The following is a 19,368-nucleotide window of genomic DNA, read 5'->3' on the forward strand; positions in this document are numbered from 1 at the left end:
GGAGCTTCTTTTCTTATGTTTTATTTATTCTTCATAGTGGCTCGAAAAATAGGTTCTATTATCCCCACTTTACAGATAAGGAAACTGAGGCTCTGATGGGGGAAAAAAAAAAAAGATTTGCGCGAAATCACACAGCTATGAAGCACCAGAACTGGAATTTGAACCTGTTCTCTAGGACTCAAAACTCATACTTGTCCTTTCTCTCTGTTCCTTCTTTCTTTTCTTTCTTTCTTGTGCGTGTGCGCGTGTGTGTATGTGTTAGCTTTTAAAAGCTAAATTACCAAAGTAGTTCAAGAAAACATTCTCCTGAGAATGACAGCATTGCAGATAATGCTGGACACATATTATCTGTGTGGAGGGGCTCAGCGGGCACGGGAAATTTAACAGGTCTCAGAATACCAGATCTGGACAGGGCTTGGCAAAGCTCCTGGCCTAAAGCCTTTATTTTATACGTGGGGAGCAGAGCACCAGAGAGGGAAGGTGACTGGCCTAAGGGCAGAGAGTAAGTCCAAGTCAGAGATGAAACCAGAACCCAAGAGGGTTATGTAACATATGGCTCAGAGGTCTTAAGGCTCCACAGGCTACTCCACCCCCAGCCAGAGGGGTCCAGACATCTAGGTGTCCAGATGACAGAGAAGCCTTCTTCTGAATGGTCTCACCCCTGGAGCTTTTTCTTGTCTTCCCAGCCCCATGCCTGAATTTTGAAGTGTTAGGTATTTTCAGGGTCCCGTCTTAATTTAAGCTCATCAATGAGAAGGGAATCTTTCCATACTTGAAAATGCAGCATCTGGAGGCTGAGACATGCCTGTCCTAACCCCCAGCTCTGGGGCTGCTGCTCCTGGGTATCCGGATCAGGATACTTGTCCACCTGCTCCCCCGACACCGCGGCATGTCCTGGCTGCACGGAGAGCTTTGGGATTTTGGAGCCACATCCAGATGCCATTGACACACCTGTTCCTCGATGGGAGTGTTTGGGGTTTAAAGGGGAAGGGAGCAAATGGTCGGTGGTATCTGTGTTCTTTCCACCAGAGAAGTAGGTGGTCATGTGGTCTGTTCATTACATCTGTCAGAGAAGTAAGGAAGTGGAGTCAGTCTCTGGTTTAGGGCTCAGTGTGTGTCCAGGGCCGAGACTCAGTCTATGCTGAGGATCAGGGTTCAGCCTGGGACCAAGGTAAGGCCTTGGTCTGAGGTCAGGAACTGGAGCCCTTGAACAAAAGCTTTGAGCCAAGCCCAGTGCCTCCCTGAGGCACCAGGGCTGGAGGCGGGGTGGGCATGTTGCCCACTCCATCCTATGCCCCCCACCCAGGAAGCCCTCCCTTCCTTGAAGCTCCCTGAGCTCCTACACCTCTTAGCATCCCAGCCAGCTGCCTTTGGTCTTCTTGGGGAGGTAAAGTACAAATTGTAAATACACAGCAGTGCCACCGCTCCCAACGCCAGAGCCACCAAACCTCACACGTCACCACTCCTGCCCCGCTCTGGTCTCTTATTGTTTGGGGCTGTGTCTGTCTTTCCAGCCAGGCGGCCAGCTCCTGGCTCCTGCAGAGCGGCACTCTGGGCTGGGCAGAGGGTTGTGCTGGCTGGCTTGGTAGAGGGACTCTCTACTCCCCATTGCTCCCCCAGCTCTGGGCTCCCACAAATTGCAGAGCAAGCAGTGGGGCCTCCAGTCTGCTCACCGCAGCTGTGGGGGCCTGATGACTGGCTGCTGCTGATTTTGTGTCTGTCTAAGCATTTACCCGCGTGGGTGGATGTGTTATGTCTGTGCGAACGAGGATTTCGGAAATTAATACATAATACGGGGCTGGCTAATACATTATCTTCTGGGCTTGGGGAGGGGCAAGCTGAGGGAGGTCGTGCCCTCTGGGAGGCCAGACACTGCATTCCAAGACTGTTTTCACCCATTATGATGGGGGGTCACTCCCCACCCGGCAAAGAGGAGAGTAGGACTTCAGCTCCTCTTAGGGTCCCCCAGTCTGATTGGGGGAGGGCAGACAGGAGGTAGACCAGTTTGGACTGATGGTCAGGGAAGGCTTCTGGAGGAAGCAGAGCTGAGCTAGATCTGAAGGAGAGAGAGAACCATTCTGCACACCTTCTTGGAGGCGAGTGTCTGGGAGCTTGAGCCGCCTGGCTTGGGTGGGTGTTGGCAGACACTGAGGATTCCTCAGATTGCTCAGAACCTGCCGTTTTGGACCTGCACTCCTTAAGCTTTGCCCTTGAGGACTCTGACCCCATGATGCTGCCTGAGTACGTGTGTGTGTGTGTGTGTGTGTGTGTGTGTGTGTGTGTGTGTGTGTGTGTGTGTGTGTGTGTGTGTGTGTGTGTGTGTGTGTGTGTGTGTTTGCATGTGTTTGTATGCATCTCTCTCTGGCCTCTCACCCCGGGTCCTTGAAGCCCAGGGGAGCTCTCCCAAGCCCTGGCCCCAGCTGTACAACCTCTGAGAAGACTTCCTTCTTCTGCCATCCTAGGCCCAGAAGGCAGGTGTTACCAATGCAATAATGTCACTGAGTGTGTGGCCTGGAGCCCAGTAATTACCCTGTGGTTCCCCATCGCAGGCCGGAGCAGCCCCTGTCAATGATTAACCCGAGTCCCTGACCACTTGATGCCAAACCCAGCCGTGGGCTTCTCCCACCTACAAATTGTCAGATATGATACGGGGCACTTATCCCCTTCCCCAGGGACAGGAAAAGATCCTCACCCTCAGGTCTCATCAATGCCACTGGCAACTTTTAGGAGAAACTTGGTCCAGCAGGGGAGACTCTGCAGCTGTGGCCTGTCCTCATGCAACATCGGTGCTGGCCGAGCCTGGAGCCCTGGGCCTCTCATCCCAGCGTTCCCAGCTTGTAACTGTCCACCCCTCCCACGCTGAGTTTACCCTCCTCACCCTCATCCTGTTCTGCAGTGTGACCTCAGCAAAGTCCTTTCCTCTCTCAGTGTCCAGCGTCAGGGCTCAGTCTGAGGCTGAGAAGGGAGCAAAGCTAGTTGGCCAAATAGGTATTGAACCCGTAATCCTGACCCCATTAGTACACGTTGAGCCAGCAGGGCGGGGACAGCACCGCTGACAAATAGAGCTGATGAGAATCTCCCTCCCTCATTCCTGAGACTCTGCTGAGACCCATCCAGCCGTGATCTTGGATTTACGGGGCCCCTGTGCTCCCAGAGCGGGCGGGGGATTCCTTACCTACTGGCCTCTTTCTGCAGGGTTTCTGCCAGCCCCTGTCTTGGGGCTCAGGGCGGGGGGCTCCCTAGCATGTTGTGTGCTTATGCTGTAACCCATTAACCCCTGTGGGAGTGGAGATCAGGCTTTCTTTTCTTTGTTCCCTGGGCAAAGGCCCGCATCCACTTCCTCCTCCCAGCCACCTCTTGTAGGGGGCCACTGTCCCCTCCTGGAAGCTCCAACCTGGCCTTGGAAGAGTTCAGATGTGAGGATCCGTGGAGACCACAGGTCACACTGGACAACTATGGTTGGAAGAGTCCAAGGGGAAGACCAGCAGGATCATCCTCTTTGGAATTGGCAGGGTTAGGAAATGTGGCAAGCTGTCCATCCTGTCCCAGAGGCTCTGGGGAGTCATCCTCCTGCCACGTTGCGCTGAAGCTTCTGCTGACAGAGCTGAGGGAGCTGGCTGTGAGTAAGAGGCCAGTTGAAGACTTGGTTCTGCCCCATCCAGCTCTGTGGGCTGAGCTGAGCCCTCACCACCCTGGCCTTTCTTTCCTCATCTGAAAACGGGACCAGAGATTGGGTTTTAGCACGACCCCAAATCCGAAATTGGTGGCTGTAGCGTCACCTGGGAGCTTTATGCAATTATGGATGCCTGGGTCTCCGTGGGTGAGGCCCCGGGTGGGTATAAGTTTGGGGAGCACCCAGGTGATTCTGCTTCTGTCACTTTAGGAGCCAATGAGCTGGCACCCGTAGGGCCCCTTCTGCGCTAGCAGTCTGCGGTTCTCTGACTGCACTGCATTCATCATAGCCCTTCAGTGCTCCCCAGAGCCTGGGAGTGAAATACATCCAAGCCATTCATGATGGGCCCCTCCGCAGGGAGTCGTTCCCTTTTCTTTCTCGCAGGTTGTTAGCAAAGAGAACCATAAAACTCTGGGGCTGGAGGGACCCCAGGGAACATGCCCCTTGCTTAATGTCCTTGTCAGCCTGTGTTTTCCTGGAGGGAAGGTGGAGTCCTGTCCAGCTCATGTCCCCAGAGCCCAGGCACTCCCAGGAGACCCACAGTCTAACAAGAGGGCCACGTAGAGACCCTCCCAGAGTCAATATTTAGCCACCTTCTATGGGACAGCCCTCCCCTGGTGTCCTCATTAGCCCTGTGCGGCACCAGTGCTGCTTGGCCTTAGGGAGTTTTGCCCCAAATGCACCCCATTTCCTCCTTCCCAGGAGCACGCCCTTCCCGCAGGAGCAGGTGAGCTCTCCTACCTAATTTCCCCTGAGCTTGTGCTCACCTGCTACTCCACAGCAATATTCCATTTTTGCTTCATTCTCCTAAGTGGGGAGAGCTGTGTTTGAGCCTCTTTTGTTTCTTATAAGCCCAGGTGGAGAAGTTCTCCAATTGCTGGTCCCCTCCACAGTTTTCCCCAATAGTCTTTTCAGCTGAGTGAAGCTCAGAGAGGTTAGGCCGCTAGCCAGAGGGAACACAGCATCCTGGCAATTCCGGGCGGCTGTAGAGCAGGTGACCTCTGCTGTATAGTTTGATGTGTGTGTGTGTGTGCACACTCTTATGCTAGTGTGTCTCTGTGAGTGCACAGATTTAGGGTCTGCAGAGGAGGTCTAAGACCATGGGAGAATCAATGTGTTGACGTCTTGGTGTTCCTTATGGCCAGGCCTGTGCTCAGCTGTGCTCTTGAGAAGGTGCAGTTAACGATCCTTTCCCTGAGGAGCTCTTCCTCCGCAGCCTTCGTGGATCCCCATGTCCCCAGAAGAGTCCTGACTACTCAGTCTGGCATTCAAGATGGCCCCATCTTTTCTTCAGATCAGTATTGGGTTGGGGGAGGGGGTGTCTTGGTTTTCTGAGATATGCACTCTTCTCTCAGCCAGCTTTCCATCTGGCCAGCTGCCCTTGGCTGGCCTCTTTAGCCTCTGCACTGCAGAGATCCATGGCATCGGCATGTCTTTAGAGATTGTCTGGCTCCATCCTCTCATTGTACCAATGGGGACACTGAGGCAGGGATTGTGAGAGCCAGGGCATTGTTCAAGGGCACACAGCAAGTTAAGAGACTGAGCTGGGTAGAACCCAAGACACTCGGGCCCCTGGCCTAGCTTCCTTCTGCTGTGTAGCAGGGACCTCCTTCCTGCAACCACAACGCCAACCTTCCTGACCAGTGGGCACTCTCAGGCCCCCTCCTCTTTGGGGCTTTTGTGCCCAACAAGCCATGCTGCCCCCCACCCCCCAAGACCGAGGGCTCCTTGACGTGGGACCAGTCCACACACTTCTGGATCCCCATAGTCCTCAGACCAGGGCCTGCATCTTAGTGGTTACAAGAATGATAATAATGATGATAACAGCCAGTACGTACCGAGTACTTGCATTGTGTAGCATATCATTATCTCACTGAATTCTCTCGGAATCCTGTGGGGTGGGATTAATGTACTCGTTTTGTACATGAGAAGACAGATTGAAGGCTCCCATCCCCGCGCCCCACTGGGTTGCACTTTGAACCACGGGGGTGGGGAGCTGGACATTTGGAGAGAAGGGGTTTGGAGGTTCTGCCATATGGGATTGTAGAAATCACACGCTCCCCAGGCAGGGAACCCCACACGGAGGATGTGGGAGCCCTTCCCTCGGGATGGGCTGTGACTTGAGGAAAAGAAGTGCGCAGATTCTGCCAGCATCCCCGGGGGGTTGGGCACCATCCCCACGGCCTCCCTCTGATCCCCAATTAGAGCCCCCAGGTGCCCCTCCTCACCTTGAAGGGCGGTGGCTCTGCAGACCAAAGAGAAGGGGGGACTAGCCTGTGAGCTCGGGAGGCGGGAAGGGGCATCATGGCCCAGTGACAACATCATAGGACTCGGATGCTGCTGTCTCCACCGAACTCGGTTTTCCCTTGTAAGTGTCTCTCCCCCATCTGCTGCCTTCATATTGAAGGTTTTTGAGTTTTATTTTTGGTCTTATTTTTCCTTCCCTTTTTCTGTTTTTGTTTTTCCTGCCATCCCTGTCGTAACTTTTTGTGTCGGAGGGTTTCATTATCGCCTCCTTTGCCCAAGTTGAAACAGGGACCCATCATTGTGTCTGTTTCCAGGACAGTGCCTTGGTCACGTCACAACCCCCAGACATTTCCCTGCCCCTCCAAGTACCCTCAAGCTGTGTCCATGAGGGGGTGTGTGGGGGAAAGTGATGGTGGAAACCAGAGACAGACACCGGTGCTTGGAGGGGTTTTTAAATTATATTTAAAACAATTGTTTTGTATAAATAAAAGAAAATGGGAAGTGAAAAAAAACAGATTTCAGAGAGGTTAAGTGATTTGTTCAAGGCGACACAGCCAGGTGTTCAAACACTAGAGTGCTTAACCACTGTACTGTCTGCTACAGCTTAGCTTCTCCAAGTGTGGTCCCTGGACCAGCAGCCTCAACATCACCTGGGAGCCTGTTAGCAATACAGGTGTCAGCCCTCACCCCACACCCAGAGAATCCGAGTCTGCATCTTGGTTAAGATCCCCCGGCGATTTGTGTGCAGACTAAAGTTTGAAGAAGCACTGTGCTACATGACTGAAAGATCACAGAAGGGGCAGGCAAGATGCTGGCAGTTCCAGCTCTCACACAGCTCACCTCTTCCTTGGGGAATGGCCGAGACTAGCCCTCACGTTGAGGGACTAGGGCCTCAGCCCAGGACGGTGACTGTCCAGGGAAGAGGCAGGGGTAAAGGGTCATTTTGTTTGGGTCTTCAGAAACAGAAACAAAACCAAATTTTGTTGTTCCGGTCATAGGTCATCCTTATAGAAAAGTGAGAACCTAAAGATACGCCAAAATCCCACCCACCCACCCACCCACAAACCCAGCGCTAGCTAGATGCCCTTGGCTCTGAATCTGTTTGGGAGGCCGCTTCAGGCGGCCGAGGGAGCAGCTACCTGGGAGCACTGTGATTCTGAGTCAGAGATTTTTGAGGTGGGTTAAAAATAGAGCCCTACTGGCCAGGCGGGGGTGGGAGGCAGACAGCCATTCATCTGCCGTAGGGGGGAGACGCCAGGGTCGGGGAGGAGCAGTGAGGGGAGGGTGGGCGTTCATTCCCCTCAGAGGCGCGAGCGGAGGGCGGTGGAAGGCAGCGCTTTCCAGCGTGAGGGGGGCGGGGAGGCTAAAATGCCAGACTCCTGCGCCCCGCCCCCCTCGGGTGGGTGGAGCGTGGGGAGGGGGCGGGGCCGCAGCGCTGCCTCCGAGAAAGATGAAGGAGAGCCTGGACGCGCAGGGGCGGGGAGGGGCTGGTAGACGCTTCCCAGCAGCTTTATTGATTGTGAGGGAGGGAAGGCAAGGAAGGTGGCCCACGTGTGTGCGTTCCCACGTGGGTTTTGTGGGCAGGCACGTGGTCTCCTTTGCCTATTACACCTGCCCTTCAAATGGCCTCCCTCCGTCTCCTCCTCCTTAAGCGCCTCCGGGAAATCTGCTCTTCCTGCCCTCGCGTCGGACAGCACCTTTGTCTACCCGGGCCGCCTGGGAGTTCCCCGGGGACCCGTGTGTGTCTCTCCCCTGACACACGTTAGAAGACTCTTTACAGCATGGGACACTGGTCGGTGGTTACTGGTGGATTTATTTTTCTGATTAAAAGGTAATATTTGCCCATTATGGGGAATTTAGAACATTAAGGTGTAATGGAGAAAACAAAAACCACCCGTAATCCCACTACGTAGAAATATCAATGTTAACATTTTAGTGTATTTTATTTTTATTTTTGCCAGTCTCCACCAACCCTCCCCCCAGCAGCCTTTAATCCACCCATTTATTTAACAGTAAGACAATTTTGCTGAGGACCCCCACTCCTCCCCCTCTGGGCCCAGCTCTGCGTTTACATCTTGGAAAAGGAAGAGAAGTCATTTCTGCTCTTGGGGAGCACACAGCAGGTTTGGGGAGATGAGACTCATCCTGGGTCCACAAGGTGGGGATGATGTCGGGAGATTCTAGGGGAGAAGTGGAGCTGCCTCCTCTTGCCCTCCCCTCCCCCCCACCTCCTGGATCTCTGGGCCAAGCCTATTGGAGAGAAGGGAGAATCCTCAAAGCCCCCAGAGAGGGGGCATGCCTGTAACAGAGGGGGCTTAGTGTGTTGTGTCACCGTGGGCCTGTGCTGGTCAGGCTGGAAATACAGTCATGGCCTCTGTTGACGTCTGTAGCCTCAGTGTCCCCCCACCAGCTCCCTGTCATCCCACTGTGTCAGAACCCCAACCCCATGTTTCTCCTGGCCTGTCTCTTGTTCATCTACCCCCCCGCCCCCTTCCAACTCCTCCCTCCTTCTCTGTGGCTTTCCCACCATCATCTTCACCAGGTGGGGGCCATTTGCTAGTGGATGTGGCTGGGAGTCTTCGTGCCTTGGGTGTTTGGATGGGATGAATTCCTCCCTGATCATCGGAGGCCTGTGAAAGCCTTGTGGGAAGGAGCTGGGGTGTCAGAGGGCTGTCCATTTTGTGTAGCTTCTCCTGGGCCTCCTGCCACTCAGCCTTTGGCTCCCAAGGGATTCATTCAAGCGTTCATTTATTCACGCTTCCACCCATTCCCATATTTCCACCCATTCCCATGTTTTTTGGACCATTTTTGGACCTTCCTCATAAAAAGCACTGTACCAAGTTCAGAGAGTCAGGTGGCCACAAGATAGACAAACGTGCAATTCCATCATAGTGTGATAAACACTATGCTAGGGCAGCACAAACAAGGGGCCCCTAGCCAGATTTCCTAGGAGACAAAGATGGCCTCCCAGGAGAAGTGACGGCTCCTCTGAACCAAGTGGCCTGGGGTGAGCAGTTGAGCGGGAGGAGAGCTCCAGGCAGATGACAGTATGTAGGAAAGCCCAGAGGAGAAGGGAAGTGCGGTGTGTCTGGGGCACTGAAAGCTGCTGAGTGTGTGTGGAGCAGAGCATCTCACACAGGGGAGGCATGGCGAGAATCAAGGCAAGAGAGGAGGCTGAGTCCAGATCAGGAAGTGCCCAGGAATGACAGTGAGGAACTTGGATTTTAGCTGGGAGTGTGGAAGGACTTTGGGCTTGGCCAAGCGTGGAGAGGTTGTGGACCCTACCCTGGACCCTGAAGTCTGTGGGGTCCTGGGAGAGGCAGAAGCCCAGTTAGGAAGCTGCTGAAGTAAGCCAGGTGGTGAGTTGATGAGCCATGCCGCATCCCACATGACTGAGTGTTGGAAGGTAAGCGAGATGGGAGAGTCGAGGATAATCCCCAGGTTTCTAGGCTAAGCATCTGAATGGCTGGTGGTATCACATGCTGGAGGCACAAGCCTATGGGGGAAGCTGCTAAGTTATATCTGGCTATGTCAAGAGTGAAGTTCCCTTGGGACATCGAGGTGTAGATGTGTAGTCAGCAAGTGAACACATGGCTATGGGGCTCAAGGGAGAGGTCTGGTCTGGAAGCCAGTGGAATAATGAAGCCTTGGGAGTTGGTGAGGTCACCCAGGGAGAGAGTAAGGAGGGAGAGGAGGCGGGGGCCCTAAGGAACAAAAACATTTAAAGGTCATGCAGGGGAAGAGGAGCTCCTGCAACGGGAGGGAAAGGAGAGGTAGAACAAAGAGCAGAGTGAGGTGTCTCAGCAGATATGGCACACGGCGTCAGATGATGCAGAGGGTCAAGACGGAAACGGACCAGAAAGCGTCCGTGGGATTTTGCAGCAGGACGTGTGCATCGGCAGTGTTGCTGGGGGGTTGAGAGGCGTGTTGGGGACGGACGTGGAAGTGAGAGAGTGGGGATGGCGACACGTCTCTCAGGAAGCTTGGTTCTGAGGGGAGAAGAGATAAGACAGTAGGGATTCAGGAGAGATTTTATTTTTTTAAGTGTAGAGAGCTTAAAAGCTGATGGAAAAGGATGAGTAGAGAGGGAGATTGAAGATATGGGTGAGAGGATGGATAACCTGTAGATTAAGCTTCCTGGGGAGGAAAAAGGGAACAGTGTCAAGAGGGCAGGTGGAAGGGTCACTGATCCCCTTGTGACTGGGGAAGGGAAAGGCGGTGAGGAGGAGACAAGCAAGGGAGTAGTCTGGTGGCGGGAAGAGGACGGGGACATTCTGGGGCCTTCTGTTTTCTCTGTGAAGTAGAAGTGGTGTTATCTGCTGGGTGGGAGAGGGGAAGTGGTAGTTTCAGAGCTCTGAGGAGAGAGGAGATAATTTGGAAAAGCTGCTGTGGGAAATGGGTGGGAAAGGTCGTTAGGGTCTCCTGGAGGATGGGCTGGTAGAGGTGAGGGCCCAGCTGAGCATGGAAATCTTGATGAGGAAATAGAGGCACAAGGAGCTAAGGCACTTGGTCTATAGTAGGACTGGTCTGAGGTCTGAGGTTTTCTGCACAGCCCCCCGTGTAAACAGGAAAAGAGCTGATGGTGGTCCTGAGCTAGGACTGTGATCTGGTGAAGTGGGTGCCGGAAGGACGGGGCGAGAGAGGTTGATGAGCAGGACCATTATGCCTGGGGGTGACGGGAGGAGGCGGGAGGGTTCTCATGGGAGAATTAGAGGGTCAGCCAACTTCAGGCTCCTGGGACACTAAAGAAGAGACTTAGCATGATTGGATAAAAGAGCTGGAAGGAAAGGAGGTTAGGGTGAGAGAGAGCATTGAGATTAGAGATGGACCAACTGGAGATAGTGACCCGATCCAGGGTGTGCTCTTGGAATGGACTGGAGTGAAGACACTAGAGGCAGGACTTCAAGCCACTGGGAGGCTGGGTGTTTATTGTTGGGCTGCTGAGAAGGAGTAGAAGTCACCCATGATGATGGCAGGATTCGGAGTGGAACAGAAGGTTGTAAACCAGGTGCCAGCATCACCAGGGTCCCCAAGGGTGGCAGATGGATGCTGGAAAGATGGGCAGCAAATGACAGGTTGCTCAGAGGATCTCGTAGACATTCCTACCACAGACAGGAAGGGGCATCGGTGTGGAGCGGGGAGGGTGCTCACTCCACCCTCTGGGGGTTTGGGAAAGTGACACAACGAAGGTTCGCTTAAGGGAAAAAGCAGACAGGTTCGGGAGTGATGCCGTGGAAGAGAGCACAGGAGACAGGTTTGGGAGGGAGGGGTGCAGTAGGAGTCGGCACAGGGTTTGGGAGAGAGAAAATACTACCAACCAGGTTTATATTTGTATAGAGTGGTTGGAAGTGGGACTCTGGAGTCAGGCTGTTTGGGTTTGAATTCCTGATCCACCATATACAGCAAATTTCTCTACTTCTTGTGCCTCAGTCTCCTCAACTGCAAAATGGGCATAATCATAGTATTTACTTCATAGGGGTTTTTTTTGTTGTTGTTGTTGTTTTGCGGTACGTGGGCCTCTCACTGCTGTGGCCTCTCCCGTTGCGGAGCACAGGCTAGGGACGCACAGGCCCAGCGACCATGGCTCACAGGCCCAGCCGCTCCGCAGCATGTGGGATCCTCCCGTACCGGGGCACGAACCCCTGTCCCCTGCATCGGCAGGCAGACCCCCAACCACCGTCCCACCAGGGAAGCCCTTCATAGGGTTTTTATGAGAATTAAATGAGATAGTCTATATAAGGGACTCAGGTGAGCGCCTGGCAAATAGTAAATGCCCAACAGATGTTGATGGCTGTCCTCCTTCATTCTCATCGTCTTCATGAGCAGCTTGGGCAGTTATCTATGCTGGACCTGAAATGGAGGGTGAAGCTCCCAGCTCCCGTCCATTTCTCAGACACAAAAGACTCCTGGCTTCTTTGTTGAGGGGCTAGAAGGAGAGTTCGGTGGTACCTGATGAAAGAGGCAGGATGTGACGACTGCTAACATAGACACACTGCACAGTTAGGCGAAGCTCATGGAGAAGGAGGCAATTGAACTGGGCTTTGGATGAGAGAAGGGATTTCAAAAGATGGGGGTTCAAGAGGTAGGGGTGGTTCTCAGGAGGAGGAACCAGGAGGTGGATGGAGATGGGGCCAAAAGTGTCCAGTTGACTCCTGTGAAGGAAGTGGAAGGGAGAAGAGGGAAGTGGGGTCGGGGGTGCCAGACCAAGGAACTCGAACCTTCTTCTGTAGTCAGTGGGAGGCTACCAAAGTGGGGTTCAAGCATGGAGTGACGTAATCATAATGCTATTTGGCCAGATAACCCAGAGAGCATGTGGCTTGGAGGGAAAGAGGGAGGAGGCCGAGACCAGGTGGGCGGCAGGGGCAAGGGTCCAGGTGAGGAGTAGTGAGGAACTGATCTAGGACAGAGCAGTTGGGGACCGATTCAGAAGCTGTCATTGAAGAGGCCAGACAAGACTTGGCCACTGATTGGCCTGCAGGGGTGGGTGGGAGGAAAGAGAAAGCAGCTGAGGATGGCTGTGAGGTTTCCAGCCCAGGTGATTGAAATGCTGACTGTGCCATTCAGCTTTGAGGAGAAAGATGCTGAGCTCAGCCTTGGACTTGTTGGGTGGAGGGGCCAGCAGGCCCTCCAGGTGGCAGGTGGGAATGCAGTCTGGTGCTAGGAGCGGTCTGAGTGGGAGCCGTCTGCACAGAGGGGAGGGTATAAGATGGGGCCGTGGGTGTGCTGCTCACCCAGGAGAAAGTACGGGGGACTCCCCCCCCCACATCCTGCCACCAGCACTGCAGGGACACAGGCGTGTCTGGGACAAGGCTCCTGCCCTCAAGGAATCCACAGTTTTCTAGGAGATCCAGAGCCAGGGCTCAGGCTAGGCTGTGGCTCCATCAGTGAGAGGCTGGGGAGGCCCAGAAGAGGCAGCACTTCAGGTGAATGTTGAAGGATGGAAAAGATCTTAATGGGCAGAAACCAGACATTCTCTTTCTTACAGCTGACAGGATTCCCAGTGGATAACATTTGTGTCAAAATGTATGCAAGTGGGTGTGCAAGAAAGTATGCCTGTGTGAAAATGGATGCGTGTACGAAGACAAAATTTAACAGGGGTGCGTAGATGAGAGTGTGTGTACAAAAATGTGTTCATGTGTGTGTGAGAGAGAGTATATGTGCTCAGAGGCAAGCATGGGCAGGTGTGGACAAGAGGAAACTAAAGGAGGTCGTCCCTATTCCGGGACTTCCACTTCTTTTTAAAAAATTTTTTTTTGCGGTACGCGGGCCTCTCACTGTTGTGGCCTCTCCCGTTGCGGAGCACAGGCTCTGGACATGCAGGCTCAGCGGCCATGGCTCACGGGCCCAGCCGCTCCGTGGCATGTGGGATCTTCCCTGACCGGGGCATGAACCCGTGACCCCTGCATCAGCAGGCGGACTCTCAACCACTGCGCCACCAGGGAAGCCCGGGACTTCCACTTCTGCCTCCGTTTTATCACCCTTCACATCCTCTTCAGCCTCCAGGGAAGGAGAGGCCCCTTGGTCTGGTCCTTGAGTCTCCGAGTTCAGGATCAGGAGCCTTCTATCTTCTCTTCCCTCAGCTCCCTTGAGGCCATAACCTTCCACTCAGACCATGAAATGTTCCAGGTATCCGTGTAATGGGCTGTTGGGCTTTTTGCCACCCCCTTCCTTCTGCCCGTGGGCACCCCGCTCCTCCAAAGCTGGCCCACAGGCCACTCCCTCCTGCTGAGAGGGCATCACCTGCCTAGATGGACCTGTTGGTCCAGTTAGAAAGTAAGGTCCAGAATTGAGGGAGAACAGACCTGGGGTCCAGGGACAGGGGCTTCCAGAGCCCAGCTGGTGTCTTACTGGCTAGGACTTCCTCTCAGCTTAGAGAACACTGGGATGGGGAGGGTCATCGGGCTTTCGGGAGACCAAGGCCTCTGATTCAGGGCTGTGCCAACCCCAGCATGCCCGAGTCTGGCCATCCATTGCTTCCCCGCCAGGGCCTGCCACCTGCCACTGTGGATGCGTAGCCGGGATTGTGGGATTTATTCATGAATGATTCTAGGGGTAGTGGGGGCCAGGGGAGCATTGGGCCTCCAGGTTGAGGCTTTGGAAATGTGAACTATTCCCTCTTGGTGGACCTTAGTTTTCCTTTCTGCAGGATGGGTACAACTGATGACTGGGGTGCTGATGACTGCTGATGACTGGGGTGCTTTTAATACTTGAAAGGTGTGTTAGTTTCCCCACCCAGAAAGTACCTTAGAAGGCCTGGCATCAGGAAGATAAGTCCCCTTGAAACCTCTTTGCACCCTTCTCTTCTCTCTTGTCTCTGAGGCAGGGGCTGTACCTGCTGTGGTAGGCTGCCTCCACAGTGTAATGCAAACGTGCCAGAAAGGCTTGTCCACCTCCCCGCATCCCACTGAGGTGCCTAAAATCCCAAGAGGTCAGACTCTGGAGTTCCACAGACCTTTCTGAATTAGGGGTCTGCTCCTTACTAGCTGCGTGGTCTTGGGCAGATACTTCTCACTGAACCTCAGTGTCATCATCTGTAAAATACAGATAATAGCAGCTCCCTTAGTGCTGGTGTGAGGCATAAATGAAGTAATGCATTGAAAGCACCAAGTAAGTGCTTGATACATGTGAGTGTTTTGGGGTCTTTTTTTTTTGCGGTACGCGGGCCTCTCACTGTTGTGGCCTCTCCCGTTGCAGAGCACAGGCTCCAGACGTGCAGGCTCAGCGGCCATGGCTCGCTGGCCCAGCCGCTCCGCGGCATGTGGGATCTTCCCGGACTGGGGCACGAACCCGTGTCCCCTGCATCGGCAGGCAGACTCTCAACCACTGCGTCACCAGGGAAGCCCCTTGGGGTCTTTTTGAATAGAGCCTCTTCAGTCACCAAGGAGCCCCCCATTGAAAATGTGCAGGGACATTAAGGAATCACTTGAGATGCTTCTGGTCACTGGGACTGAGGGAGAAGAGGGGTCAGAGAGCTGCGGATGCAGTGGGGAGGCTGTTGCTACTTCCGCTGGCTGGGCCAGGACCCTAGGGCTGGGAGGCACGCCGGGAGCTGTCCGTGGTGCTGAACACCATTTATTGCTCTCTGCCGGCCCAGCTTTCAGAAATCTGTGCAACCGTCTGGCAAAGAGTAAGGAAGCAAGGCCAAGGTCAGCTCCCAAAGCCCAACTTCTGTTACCTCCTCCAGGAGCACTTTATGACCTCATCCTTCTAGGCCACCAGGAGCCCACCTTTTCAGATGCCTGGGCTGCTGCCTGGGATGGTTTCTTACATCATTGCCCAACTTGTCTTCTGTCTTCTGGCTAAGCCTTGGACCGTGAGCTCCCTGAGATCAGGGCATCTCTATGCTGAGGTAAATAGGTTCTGCCGTCCAATTATCCAGGGAATATTGTGGGCCCTTAATTCCACCCCTGGCTGTTCTGGAACCATTATGAAGCTCCCGTCCACCCACCCCCTGTAGATGCTTTGCTTTGGCTCTTCCCTGGAAGATTTCATCTACCTCCCTCACCTCTTTCCTGTGAATTTTTTGACTTGAATTACTTATTTACTCATTTAAAACTATGGGCTAGGCATAGGTCAGAGCATTTTACAAATATCACTTCATTTTGTTCTTATAACAGTTCCACTAGTTAGGTAAGCAGATGAGGAAACTGAGGCTTGGAGAGATTAAGCAACTTGCTAGCAAATGATGGAACCAGGAATCAGGTTCAGGTGGGTTGGCCTGAGAGCCTGTGCTGCTTTCTTCCCACCATATTATGCTGCCTTTTGAGTATCTCTTTGATGCTCCAGGACAGTGGTGTGCGGGAAGAAGTGCTCCAGTGTTCTGACCCCAGCCCAGATCAGGCACCAGAAAATATTCCTTGGCATCTGGAAACTCATGATTGAAACAGTTAATCAGAATGCAAGGAAATGGGTGTTTTTGCCTCATGTAATTTGGTTTTATGAAGACCACTAAATGAAAACATTCTCCTGTTAATTACTGTCTCAAATTTGGTCTGTAATTGAGGGAACTAGAGCTTGGGAGAGTGTAGAAACCCGCTGGAGTAGCAGGCCTGCCCGAGTCAGCATTCCAAGCTGCCTTGCACCCGCTCTGTTAATTTTAGAAACTCTCCCAGTCTGGGTGTATTATTAGCTTTATGTACAGAGGCCACAAGGCTCTCAGTGGCCTCTCTATGTCACAATTTTTTTGTTTTGTTTTTCCCAAGAGATTAAATAAAAGGAACGATGGCCATGTGTACATAGGGGTGTTTGCACACTGTGTGTGTGAATGAGGATACCTGTGTATGGCATCTAATGAGTGTCTGCAGCTGTCTTTGAATGGTGTGCATGAGGCTGAGTGCAGAGTGTACACAGCTTGAGAGCAGCATAGAAGCTGAAACCATTCTCCCAGGGCCCAGAAGTCATTATTAGCAGGATGTGCTGTGTTCTGTGTAGTGGGTGTGAAGGCTGGGGTGGGTTCTCCCAGATGGCACAGGGGGAGTAGGGCTGACGAAGGGGTGGTGGGCTGTGGGGCAGGGAAGGAGCTAAATTGACCTCTTGGCACCAGACTTAGAGTGAAAAGCCTTAGCCCAGTGAGGCTGTGACTTGAAGTCCCGTCTTGATGCCCTGAAGAACTTGGCTTTCAGAGGGGCTGCCGGAAGCTGCCTTTCCGGAAGCCACACTTCCCTGAGCTGTGTGATGTGGGACAACTCTCTCGCCCACCTTCACTGAAGCAGGCCCTGCCCTCTCCTTGACTCAGAGCGCCATTCTGAGTCTGACAAAGAAAGCAATTTGCTGTGAAGTAATTCTTTTCAAACTTGGAACTCTTCAGGCCGGGGCACTTTGGTTTTGCGGTGGGACCCACTGAAGACTCGAGAAAAGCTTATCTTTTTGTCTCCCACTCCCTTCCCCCTGGCTTCCCTGCAGTAGAGAATTAAAGATGGCTGGAAGATTATTTCTCTTGGGAGAAGACAGGCTTATTTCTTCCCAACATAATACATTTATCTGTCATTGTGTAACTGTTTAAATTACTAGCAGAGAGAAACAGCTCTGCAGTGCAAGTTTTCAGTTTTAGGGCCAGCCCTGGGGTGGCTGGTTCTTGGGCAGGGTCCCTGGTCATGCCTTCTAGACATAGGGTCTCTGCCTACCTGTGCTACCTGCATACTCCAGAGGGGCCCCTGCTGGGCCAGATGGGAGCCCTGTGAGTTGGCTTTTGCCTCCTCATACTGCTTAACCTCTCAGAGGCTTCACCCTGAGGGTCCCTCCCCACCTCCCCAGGAAATATTAGCAGTTGCTTTGAGGCCTTAGAAGAAGTGATGCTGGAAGCCCCCACTGGTCTCATTCTGTTGCATTGAGTGGTACCTCACTGGTGCCTGAAATCCCCCCGTTAACACTGCCTGTCACTTAGCTGTACGCCTGAAACTAACACAACATTGTAAATCAACTATACTCCGATAAAAATGTTTTAAACATTTTATCACAGAAACTCTGGTAACTGAAATAATTATTCTACCAAATAATGTTTAAAGGAACCTTTTTAAGAAAAAATGAGAAAATATTTGCAATATTTTATTGTGATTAATATATTGATTATTCAATCAGTATTTATTTAAATGTGTACTTGGACATCAAAAATATCTACTTTGCTAAATATGAATTATTTGCTGGAAAAAATAAAATAAAATTGTTGAAATATATTTAAAAAAAAGAAAAACACTGCCTGCATTTGAAGATGTCACTGACCTTCCCTACCGCTGTGTTTAGAAGTAAACCTCTGGGGGAGAGAGATGGTCAGACATTTTCTGACTATAGGGGATAGACTAAAGAGAGGCCCCCCGAGAGCCAGTGTGGGAGAAGGCCAGGTCAGAATTACAGGACCGAGTGTGGAGGCCCCGCCCCTCGTTGCACAGTGGGGAAACTGAGGCCCAGAGTGGGGAGGGCACCTGCCTGTCAGTAACAGAGCTAGGACTGGATCCCATGCCTCCAGCATCCCAGGCTCCTGCTGTGTGTCTGGACCTCCCCTGTTCTGTGGTCACGGTCTGTGGCAGGTCTGCCTGCCATCCTGTCTCAGGCCACAGTTGACCCTCAGGGAGGATGGAGCATCCTGGCCTGAGCCTGGGGTGGTGCGGGGTGAATTACTTCTGCTGCTAAAACAGCCTCTCGCCTCTCTCTGGATGTCATCATTTAGTTTGCTTTTCAGCCTCTCACTGGGGCATGGGGATTGGAGTAGGAGGCTTGTCATTGGGGATCTCACGGAGGGGCAGGCAGAAGGCATCCCTAAGGATGACTAAGGAAGAGGCTGTTTCTATGCCAGTCATGACATCTTGCCCTGGTACCCATGCACCTATCTCCTGCAGGGTCTCAGAACCTCTGAAGACTTCCCTCTCCCACCTTTGCTGTCTCTGAGCTTTCTTTTAGTCTGTAATTCATTCTCTCTCTCCTCCTATGACTGACCTATGTGTCTCTGGGCAGATTTTACTGGGACCTGACCATGTTGCTGCTGATGGTAGGAAACCTGATCATCATTCCTGTGGGCATCACTTTCTTCAAGGATGAGAACACCACACCATGGATTGTCTTCAACGTGGTGTCGGACACGTTCTTCCTCATCGACTTGGTCCTCAACTTCCGCACAGGGATTGTGGTGGAGGACAACACAGAGATCATCCTGGACCCACAGCGGATTAAGATGAAGTACCTCAAAAGCTGGTTCGTGGTGGATTTCATCTCCTCCATCCCCGTGGACTACATCTTCCTCATTGTGGAGACCCGCATCGATTCGGAGGTCTACAAGACTGCCCGGGCCCTGCGCATCGTCCGTTTCACCAAGATCCTCAGCCTCCTGCGCCTCTTGCGTCTCTCCCGCCTCATTCGATATATTCACCAGTGGGAAGAGGTGAGTGTTCAGACCCAAACCTCTTCAGGGAAGAGGTGTCTTCCCTCTAGGGGAGTGAGGGACCAGCAGGTAACCTCAGATAGTTGGATGTGGGCTGTCGGATTGTAGCAGGCACATCTCTTCCAAGAGGACAAATATTAGTAACTTCTTGACTTCTTATCACGCGCTAGATACTACACGAATCACTTCACAGGCAATATCCCATTTAAGTCTCTAACAACCATAGAGGGCACCATATGCGTAGGTATAAGTACTCATTTTTTACATGAGGAAATAGAGAAATATGAAGAGATTTATATAGTGTCACAGAATTATTAATTGGTGGACCTGGACTCCAGAGCCTGCATTGTTAATCACTGCACTGTACTGTGGAGGTTGCAAACTCAGAAGCTTGTGGGGGCCAGGCAGGGAATATGAATGGGTGAAAAGGGCCATTTGGAGGACAATAGGGAGTGTGGTGGACTGGGGAAAACTGGAGAACATATCTTCCATCTGTATGAGGGAGCCTCTACTCAGCTCTAGCCACTGTGGCCAAGTGAGAATGGGCGCAGGGTTGCTAGATCTAAAGATTTATCAT

The 19,368-nt window shown here is 52.7% G+C and overlaps 1 protein-coding gene across 2 annotated transcripts in view; it reads left to right on the plus strand.

The window, feature by feature from the left end:
- The window catches only part of HCN4 (hyperpolarization activated cyclic nucleotide gated potassium channel 4), a 42,288-nt gene that overhangs the window by 8,517 nt on the left and 14,403 nt on the right, over nt 1-19,368 (plus strand). For both annotated transcript variants that reach the window (XM_079912091.1, XM_079912092.1), the window contains exon 2: nt 18,368-18,791. In XM_079912091.1, coding sequence (XP_079768217.1) covers nt 18,368-18,791 — 424 coding nt within the window. The remainder of the gene's footprint in view (nt 1-18,367; nt 18,792-19,368) is intronic.

The sequence above is a fragment of the Stenella coeruleoalba genome, assembly GCF_951394435.1.
Source record: "Stenella coeruleoalba genome assembly, chromosome: 2".
NCBI classification, from domain to species: domain Eukaryota; kingdom Metazoa; phylum Chordata; class Mammalia; order Artiodactyla; family Delphinidae; genus Stenella; species Stenella coeruleoalba.